Genomic DNA, 10,168 nt, shown 5'->3' on the forward strand with positions numbered 1-10,168 from the left:
TCAACATTCCACAACGATAGTTCTAAGGGGCAGCATCAAACAGGCACCATGGCAATTGTAGCAGCACAATCCAAGCCCAATAGTTTAACAACCATCCAAAGTTATGATAGTGCTGAAAAAAGTGACTTATGGCCACCCCTTACACTTGCAACCAGTGCAGCATCCCTGCAGTTGTGTGATCAAAAGGGAATAGGATCTTTAATGTCTCTCCCTGCTTCTAAAGGCATTTAACATAAATTATGAAAATTACCACTCCACCTAATAATATGGCATATTTCTCTCAGGTAGTGTTTTGTACTTGAACTGGTTACTTCACACATTATGCTGAAATACTGACATGTCCTTCTATAGACATAACGAAGTGATAGGATTAAGTGAACGGTCTTCAAAATTTAATATTGAAAGAAAAAATTGAAATTGAATCTGCTGTGTAGTGGAAACTTACTGAGTGGAGAAACAAGCCTGTCAAAGAAACTACAATGGATTCTCAATTCTCAAGATGAAGTTTGATATGTGCATGTGAGCTGTGACATAGCTTTGTATTTTTAAAATTAACCCACAGAGACAATTCCCTTTTCCAGCCACAGTAAGAATACGGGGAAAAATTTTAGGAGTCAAAACTGACTTTTGCCATTCTTTATGTAAGAGAGTTGCAACAGGATAAAGAAACCATGTTTGCTTTCAGTTTTGGGGCCAGAGAGACACAAACAGACACACACGGACACACAATTCAACAGTTAGCCTTTTATCAGATTCCAGCTGCACACTGGATAGAAATTCAAGCAGAGAACAATTCAGAGAATTATTGATTCATACTTTTATTGAGCACAAAAACTGGAGCCAACGTGCCATCAAAGTAGCTTAGGAGCCACCAGTTAAGACAATTTGACGCACCGGGCTGTAGTCCAGTCCATATTGGCACATTGGCAGTGACAACCTGAGTTGTGGATAATATTCCAAGATCCACAACCATATCCACAGGCACATGAAGTGGGTATAAAACCTAGGACGGGAAAAGGAAAAGAAAAGAAAAGATAGAAAATATGATTATACAGATTTGTGTTACTTTAGTTGAGTATTTGGAACAATTGTGATATAAATGCCAAGCTAAGTAGATTTCTTCAGCAGTCAAACTTAGTTTCCATTTTGTACCCATGCATACACAAGACTGGCAGATGTCAGAGAAAGGGGTTTGATAGAGGATTTTTTTTCTCCCCAACTAATCTTCTCTTAGCTTCTGATCTTCTCCCACAAGTTAGTAGTTCTCACCTGATGGACAATAGGCATAAGCACCTGGAGTTTTCACATCTTGGAAAACCATCTTGACCTTTGACAGATATGAAGACACTAGGAAATGACACAAGTAGTTATTATTAGCACATCTCTACTCAGACAAGATTCTTTATTTCTGTTTTGCAATCATTTGTCTCACTGACTTTTGCTTTGCTCTCGTCCTTTTGCTTTCATTCTCAAGAAAGCAGAGATATATTCTGCATATTCACGTACAGAAAACAATTGCTAACTCATCATCAACCTTGCATTGTTTTATAATGGATAAGAAAACAGAAATGAAATCTGAAGGTCCTAAAAAGAGTAGGCATAACATAGAGTTCTGAGCAGATGAGGGATCACATGAGAAACACTTCTCAGGATCTCTAAAACTCTATTTTGCCTTGGGTGACACGGTTCCTTCCTAAAGCACAATTTCTTCAGCTACCATGTGCTCCTCTACCCATTGAGCTTTTTTCTACTTGTGGAACTATTTTAAAAGAATAAAACCTTTTTAAAAGTACAGTATAGGCCTCCAGGATCCTGCTATATTTCACTGCTCTAGTGATTAAATCATGGAACCAAGGTATCGGAGAAAACTATCTTCCCAAATTCATCCACCAGTCTCACACGGGCAGGCAAGAAGGGCATGTTATAAATCCCTTTTCATTAAAGAACTTTAATTGACAGGGTCCAGGAAGAGAGGCCTCTCTGCTGTTGTCCCCACACCACAAACCAGCTTATCTCCAGAGACAAGGAAAATACCCATTTTCAAGGCCTTCTGGAAGAACATTAAAACCCACCCCTGCAACCTGTCCAAGAGAGCAATGCAACCCTGGGGATGGTTGATGGGCTAAAGGTGCTCACTCTGAGTTTTTTTACTTTTAATTGTCCCTTTTAAATTAGTTTTAATCTGCTTTTTAACTTGTTTCACCTATAGCTTTTATATCATTTTACTGTTTATTCTGTAAACTGGCCAGAGACATACAAATGTGATGAGTATAGAATTTTATAAATAAAGGTAGAAACTAGGAAACTGAGAGTTTCAATCCTGCCCTAAAAGGGAAGCCAGCTGGGTGACTTTGGGCCAGTTACTCTCTCAGCCAACTCAAGACACAGGGTTGTCATTGTTGTGGGGAAAATAGGAGGAGGAAGGATTATTAGGTATGTTTATCACCTTGTGGTATTTCAAATTATTAATACAGGCAGGATATAAATAAATAAATAAATAAATAAATTACCTGTGGAAGCAATTATTTTCTCAATCTTTGATTCAATCGCTCTATCAACTTCACATATCTGAGTGTTTGCATATTTTTCAAAAAGCAAAACAGTAAACAGTAGGAATATGAAGAGTTTCTTCATCTTAGTGATACAGAACTTCCTGAAGGAAAAAAAATGTAATCATTCCCTCTGACATCATCCTTTGAGAGCCCCTTTATTGCTATATTTTTCTTTCCTTTAATGATACTATGGTTGAAATCTTAATGCTTTCACTTGTTTTTGTAATTATTATTGAATTTTAATATTCCGTTGCTATAAACCAGTCAGAAAATACTGATCTTAGGAAGGCTACAAATATTGCAATAACACAGCATATTTAACCACTAGATTCCTAGAAAAAAATTAAAATGATTTGTCTGGTTATGATCAATATAAATCGGTAAACAAACAACTGGATCCAAATTAATGAAGAAAATAGATGACTATGAGGAGCTTGCAGGATTGAAAGTAAACAAAGAGAAAACTAAAATTTTAGTCAAAAACTTTAAAAATAAACAATAAAAAGAGTTAATGGGGGAAATAGACATTCAGATAGTGAAGAAAGTAAAATATCTGGGCATTCATCTATCAGTAAGATGTGTAACTATGAAAGAAGATAATTACATTAAATTGATACAGAGAAGTTAAACTTGACTTGGAAAAGTGGAAAAACTTACAACTATCACTACTAGGAAGAATAACTACCATTTAAATGAATACTCTACCAAGATTATTATACCTCTTCCAAACAATTCCAGTAGAGCTGGAAAAGAAATACTTTGAGGAATTAAGCAGATTAATAACAAAATTTATTTGGCAAGGTAAAAAAGCAAGAATAAGTTCGAATCTCTTACAAAACTCTAAGAATAGAGGAGGCTTTGGGCTGTCAGATTGGGAGTTATGTTACCAGGCATCTGCACTTATGTGGCTAAAAGAATGGATAACCTTGGAACTTAGATAATTATTAACTTTGAAGGGTCATGATTTGTAACTGGAGTGGCAAGCCTTTCTATGGTATGAGAAAAATAAAATACACAGTTATTTTCAACGGCATTACATTAGAAATGCTCTGTTTTCAGTATGGGAATAAATTAAAGAAAAACACTATTTGAAAATACCAGTATGGCTCTCTACGATGGAGGCATTGATACAGTACATACAGTAGAAAGAAACATTATATAAAATGTTCTATAGATGGCATTTTCAACCAGCAAGATTAGTCAAGATGTATAAAGATATGTCAGCTAAATTTTGGAAGTGTAATCAGAATCTGGACTTGTACTGCCACATGTGGTGGATATGCCCGAAAGGAAAAACATTTTGGACAAAAATACATATTTGGATATTAAAAATGACAAAGGCACATACGGATTTAAAACCAGAAATATTTCTGTTGGGTATCATACTAGAAAAATATAATAAAGGGACTATATATTTAATATTACATGTGTTAATAGAGACCAGAATTATATTTGCAAAACATTGGAAAGGTGTGGAGATCCCCACAGATGAAAAGATAGTTAAAAAAATACTAGAATGTGCAGAAAGGGATAGATTAATACTTGAAATTAAAAAAAAAAGAAGGAAGGAAATATCACAAATATCATTGACTGGCTCTGATGGTTGATATGGGTTACTGCCAGCATTATAGGCATCGACCAAGTATCTTCTTAAGATGTATGTTGTTCCAAGTAGCATCTTAAGAATACACATGGTCGATACCTAGTATTTTAGGTAATACTAATTAAATTGTTGTTGTTGTTTTTATTCTTGATCAAATCAACTGTAACCAGACAACACACTGTTTATATAGACATTGAAATTGTTGCTCTTTCTTTATATAGTAAAAATTTAAAAAAATATTTGGGGAAAAAAAAGAATCTGTAGCAAAGTCCAAATAACCCATGACAGGTATTTCAGTTCTTAAGTCAATGGTTCTACTGAGTTTTTAACTGGCAATAACAGCATTTCATCCATTGATTTAGTCAAATTAATCTTCTATGAAGAAAAGTCGAATCAATGAAGAAGAAATCTGTAACATGACAATGCAACGAGAAGCCCCTTGGTGTTCTGTTGGATGGATTCTCTGATTAACATACAGGACTGTAGGTACTCTATAGCGTTACAGGAGCCTCCTGTTCTTATCCCCTCCTTCCCAAGCCAAAAGAAGACCAAACTTACCTTTAACAACAAGGAGCTTTCCCCCAAATGTTCTATGTTCCAAAAAAATTACTCACCTATAAATACCATAGAGTTGCCCACTCATTTTCACCTGATTGGCCTAAATGTTTCAAGAGTGGGTTCCCTCCTCCCCATCCCTGTTTTACATACTTTTCTTGTCTGCTGCAGGAACATTATTTTTAATTTTTCTCAGGAATTTGGGCGATGTCCTGGTTTAGACATATTGAGCCACAGATCAGGAAGTAGCGAAAGTCAAATAGTTAATCTGATGTAAAACTCTCTTCAAAATATGTTACTTCCAGTAACTAATCCAATCAAGATACAAGGGCAAGATTAGGACATTGCCTGTAAGTTTAATAATAAGTTGTGAGACTCTGTACCTGAAGTTGAGCTCAAGGGAATCAGAGGGGATTTATACTATTACAGTGCCCCCCCGCTGTGCAGCCACCTCCCTGACTGAGTGGCTGGAGGCCATCTCAGGGCTGGCAGTAGAGTTCCCTGAATGAGACCTTGGAAGCAGGCAGGAGTTCATGGCCACTATGGCAGCCATGGGCCTATCTCAGTTAATAACTGGCCAAATAACTGGACAGTGGTCAATGCCGGACTTGATTTTTTCATCAAAGTAATTGCAATGTGACTTGGTTAGAGCTTCTCCCCCTTACATAGTCACAGCACTCCCTGGTGTCCCTGAGGGTCTCATATCCTGCTCCCCCTATGCAAGGAGGCTCGACTCATTTGGATGGTCCACTGATGGAGCCTGATGAGTTTCAGAGGGAACTGGGGGATAGCCCATGTTCCTCCCCAACATCCTTACTATCTGACTCTGCTTCAGCTCCGCAGGCCACCAGCAGACCACAACAGATATCCCGCTGGTGTAGCTGCATTTTCCTGCTGATGCTATGGCAGCAGTGTGGAATTTGAGGGCAGCTGCAGTTTTGGGAAGGATTGGGCGTCTCTTGACTCATCACTCCCAACCCTCCCCATGGTTCATGGAGGAGCACTATTTCTCCACTCTTATTGCATCCTCAGAGATTCTCCCTGTTTCGGGTCACCCAACAGTAAGGTGACCAGATTTTCAGATTGGTAAAGAGGGACAACATTCACCGGGGGGGGGGGGGGGCTTGATTAAAATTTTTATATTTTGTCAAAAGGTCACAAAAGACGATTACATGACCCCAGGACACTGAAACCATCATAAATATGAATCTGTTGCCAAACATCAAAATTTTGATCACGTGACCACGAGGATGCTGCAATGGTTGCTAAGTGCGAAAAATGGTCGCTAAGTGTGAAAAATGGTCATCAGTCACTTTTTTCAATGCCATTGTAACTTTGGTCACTAAATGAACTGTTTGAAAGCTAAGGCTAGCTTGCATTATAATGCCTTATGCTAGCTTACATTTTCAAGAGAGAGAAGCTAAACTTCTAAACACACAAGGAATTTGTCTTTGGTGAATATGCTCTCAGTGTACATAAAGAAAAATAAAATAGAATACATTCATCAACAATCATAAGCTACAACACTTATTGATAGTCACTAAAGCCTGTAGGATTGTTCCCTCTGTGCTTCTTTAAAACAGTATATGTTAGAATAGAATAACAGAGTTGGAAGGCACCTTGGAGATCTTCTAGTCCAACCCCCTGCTTAGGAAGGAAACCCTACACCATTTCAGACAAATGGTTATCCAACATCTTTTTAAAAACTTCCAGTTTTGGAACATTCACAACTTCTGTCCTTGATTAGTTTCCATTCATTGCTTCTTGTTCTACCCTCACGTGCCTTGGAGAATAGTTTGACTCCCTCTTCTTTGTGGCAATCCCTGAGATATTGGAACACTGGTATCATGTCTCTCCTAGTCCTTCTTTTCATTAAACTAGACATACCTAGTTCCAGAAACAGTTCCTCATATGTTTTGGCCTCCAGTCCCCTAATCATCTTTGTTGCTCTTCTGACTTGTGACTGTTTTTCTCCTTTATGACCACTGCACCATCCTCATGACCACATGATCAAAATTTGCTTGGCACCTGGCATGTGTTCATGATAGTTGCAGTATCCAGGATTATGCGATCACTATTTGTCACTTTCCCAGCTGGTTTCCAACAAGCGAAGTGACCAGGAAAAGCCAAACTTGCTTAATGACTGCATGGTTCACTTAACAATTGCAGTGACTCACTTAACAACTGTGGAAAGAAAGGTCATGAAATGAGGACCCATCTTGCTTCGCAATGGAAATTTTAGGGTCAATTGTGGTTGTAAATCGAGGTCTAGCTGTACAGTATATGGAAATAATGCCAGTCCCTTAAAATTGAAGTGTGCTTGCCTTGCATTCTAAACAACAAAATATCCAACCATTTTTTTCTTAAATATTTTAAGCAAATGTTGTACAAAATCTCCCAATGCAATAAGCTTAACACTGTATCCTGAAGTGTTGGAATATAAAAACTGTCTCATTCACATAGTATGTGAAAATAGCAATGAATTTAAATGTATGAATTTAAAACTAAGTTTGGAGCTATTGTTTATTAGCCAAAGTTGCACTCTATTTTACACAAATGCTTCCGTATCAGAAAACACCCGTGTTCTTCTATTCCAGACACCTGTAATGACCCCAAAGGACAGCTATTTGTCTATGACCTTCAATAACAAATTCATGGCTTTATACAGAGATACAGTAATATCAACACCCAATTCTGCTCACTGGGTAGTTTCAAATAACTGCTATTTGAGGAGAAGTTTTAGAAGTTACTTGCAATCTTGTGGTGAGTTTGCTGTTTAATCTGCTAGTTTTGCAAAAGGAGAAACTACACAGCTGTAAAAATAATTCCTGTTGCTCAATGCAGCTGTGCTGAGCTGCTTTCCTGGCACGATTTGGAAGATATTTGGTCACAGTAGATCAAATATGGATAAGAGAGCCAGTTTGCCTAGTAGTGGCTCAGGCACCAGACAAGAAATCAGGAGTTTCTAGTCCCATTTTAGGCATGAAAACCTGCTTGGATGAAATGAGGCCAATCACTCTTTTTTCCCTTCTTTCTTTCCTCCCTCCTTTCCTTCCTTCTTTTCCTTCCTTCCCTAACTTTCTTCCCCCCTCCCTTTCTCTGTTGTGGGGAGTCAGAAGGAACATTAGATCTGCTCACCGCCTTAAAAGTGGGATTTTTTTTAAATGGCTTTTTTTTAAAAGTGATTTCAGCCAGGATGGAGCAAGCAGAAGGAAAGGCAAGAGCTGGGTGGGTGGGTGGGACTTCACTGCAGTTGCAAAGCAGCCTTCCACCAATTGCTTTCCCCCAATGCCCCCCAACCCTTTCAAAAGCCATCCCCATCGCCAGCCTCTCCCAACCGGATCCCCACTTGCCTCCTCACTGTGCTGCCACCGGCGGAAAGCCGTCGCTCTCCCTGCAGAAAAACGGCCCATGTCAGCGCGTGCAGGAGGGGAGGGAGGGAAACCACTGCCCTCTACAGGCCACATTGGGAATGACACTTCAGAGAAATAAAAACATTTTTTAAATGGCGTCCTTTTTAAAATTGATTTTCTTTCTTTTGGAAAATCGGGATTTTTTGAACACGCCGCGGGACACGGGACAAATTATTAAAAATCGTGACTGTCCTGCCAAAATCGGGACGTCTGGTCATCTTACCCAACAGGGCAATTTGGGCCACCTTTTGCAGGCCTGGGTAGAGGAGTTTGCAGCTGATGGACAAAGTCATTAGACTTTTTGCCCAGTTGGACCCCATCCATGGAGATAGTCCATGTGAAATGCGTAGGGGAACAATTTGATCCAGTTGGCCCTGATGAAGTGGACAAGGCCTTTAATGCTGTCATTGCCCCCACCTGTCAGTTAGATCCTTGCCCTTCCTGGATGGTGAAAGCCTTCAGGATGCTGATTAGCGGGTGGGTCCAGACAGTGATTGATATCACTGTCTGGACCCACATGCAGCAGACATTCCTGGACTCCCGCATTGGTGCTGCGACCAGATGACAAAGGCTCCTCATGGGCTGCTTGCTACCAGTTGCACCTGCAATTGACTGTGAATTCGGTGCATAGCTTTTCGGGCTGCATTAATTGCCAAGAGAAGCAGCCCTTTCACAAGCAATCATTGTCCTAAATGTTTCAAGAGTTGGTTCCCTCCTCCCCTCTTTTCATACTTGACATATCATTCTTGTCTGCAGCAGGAATATGTTTCATTTTTCTCATGAACTTGGAATGAATTTTCCTCTTAATATTTCTCTTTAGTTTAGCTTAGTTTTTGTTTGACTTCTTTCTTTTACATTTTAATCTTTTCAAGTAAAGAAGGGGTGGGTTAGCTGGAGAGAGACACAGAATTAAAAAAGGGCATTGTTACTTGTTATGAGTGCCTTGGAAACACTTATGATTAGTGGTTTTACCCAGGAACTGTCGGAGGCTCAAATCATTGGCTTAAGTGTTTCAAGAGTGGGTTCCCTCCTCCTCTCCTTCCATACTTGACACATCATTCTTGACTGCAACAGGAATATCTTTTTTCATTTTTCTCAGGAACTTGAGTCCTGATTTTGTCAATATTGAGCCACAGAGGACGAAGTAGCAAAAAGTCAAAGTATTTACCCCAAACAAATCTGATCCAAATGTGGTTCCAAGGATATGTTAACTCGAGTGACTAATCTCATCAAGATACCCTATGCCAGGTTGGGACATTTCTTCTAAGAAGAACAATTTGACGCATTTGAAAATGAAAGTTCTATTTGTTGGGTGAGACTTGAAAATGATACAGGTAGTCCTCAACTTACATCCATTCATTTAACAACTATTTGATGTTATAACAATACTGAAAAAATGGACTTCCGGGGAGGGGCTTGCTGATGGGAGCAGCTCATCACAGCTGCTCCCGAATTCCTGGTCGCGTTATCTGTCGGATGATCAATCCATCAGACGTCTGACATTTTGTTTACCTTACTCTTCAGGCAAAGAAGATAAGGTGAGCCGTTCTGCTGAGCAAGTGCCATCCGACCCCCACAGTTTGTGTCTGCGAGGGGGGGAAGGCCAGCTGAGGGCAGAATTGTCTCTGTGCCGGGAATTCCAGCTGCGATTGCAGTGCGAAGCAAACTCTCTCTTTCTCAGAACAAAATTTGATTTATTGAGTCCAAGGCGAGCAGGACTGGTACACGTGAGCCCTTAATTTGTTTGTTTAAATCTTAGCTTCATTTTTACAAGAACTTCTTCTGATAGCTTAACTATTAAAGAGACAGTTAAAATGGCGCCGAGCTCGCTGAGCTGCTTCGTAACACTGTTTATGTTTTGAATTTCTATGGAGTTTTAAAACTTCAAAGGAAAGGAGTGATTTATCACTTCACTTCACAGCTGTATAATTGGCCAGCAGAGTTTTATTAATTGGTTGAAGAAGAAACTTGGAATGGCCTCTAAGCCAAATCTTACTCTAAAGATGCCCCCCCGGCTCCTAAAGGCTCTGGCACATCGCCCACAC

The 10,168-nt window shown here is 39.4% G+C and overlaps 1 protein-coding gene across 3 annotated transcripts; it reads right to left on the reverse strand.

Annotated features, from left to right (window-relative positions):
* Window positions 1–746: 746 nt before the first annotated feature.
* LOC116504610 (resistin-like) lies at window positions 747–4,736 on the reverse strand. 3 transcript variants are annotated; one of them, XM_032211747.1, is made up of 4 exons: window positions 4,714–4,736; window positions 2,511–2,653; window positions 1,270–1,347; window positions 747–1,003 (listed from the first exon to the last, which is right to left on the reverse strand). In XM_032211747.1, exons 2-4 carry the CDS (start codon window positions 2,632–2,634, stop codon window positions 876–878), a joined length of 330 nt encoding a protein of 109 aa, XP_032067638.1. In that variant the 5' UTR covers window positions 2,635–2,653; window positions 4,714–4,736; the 3' UTR covers window positions 747–875. The 3 variants fall into 3 exon arrangements, with proteins under 3 accessions (XP_032067638.1, XP_032067637.1, XP_032067639.1); XM_032211746.1 differs by lacking the exon at window positions 4,714–4,736 and adding an exon at window positions 3,387–3,455; XM_032211748.1 differs by lacking the exon at window positions 4,714–4,736 and adding an exon at window positions 3,272–3,380.
* Window positions 4,737–10,168: the final 5,432 nt, after the last annotated feature.

Source organism: Thamnophis elegans, chromosome 2 (genome assembly GCF_009769535.1).
Source record: "Thamnophis elegans isolate rThaEle1 chromosome 2, rThaEle1.pri, whole genome shotgun sequence".
Classification (NCBI taxonomy): Eukaryota; Metazoa; Chordata; class Lepidosauria; order Squamata; family Colubridae; genus Thamnophis; species Thamnophis elegans.

Excerpts from the sequence above, each read along its gene's own strand:
- LOC116504610 (XM_032211747.1), bottom strand. The coding sequence starts at position 2,634 with ATGAAGAAACTCTTCATATTCCTACTGTTTACTGTTTTGCTTTTTGAA. Across the intron at positions 1,348-2,510 it reads GAAAATAATTGCTTCCACAG|TGTCTTCATATCTGTCAAAG; the intron begins GTAATTTATTTA and ends GTCATTTCCTAG. Across the intron at positions 1,004-1,269 it reads TTATGCCTATTGTCCATCAG|GTTTTATACCCACTTCATGT; the intron begins GTGAGAACTACT and ends TTCCCGTCCTAG.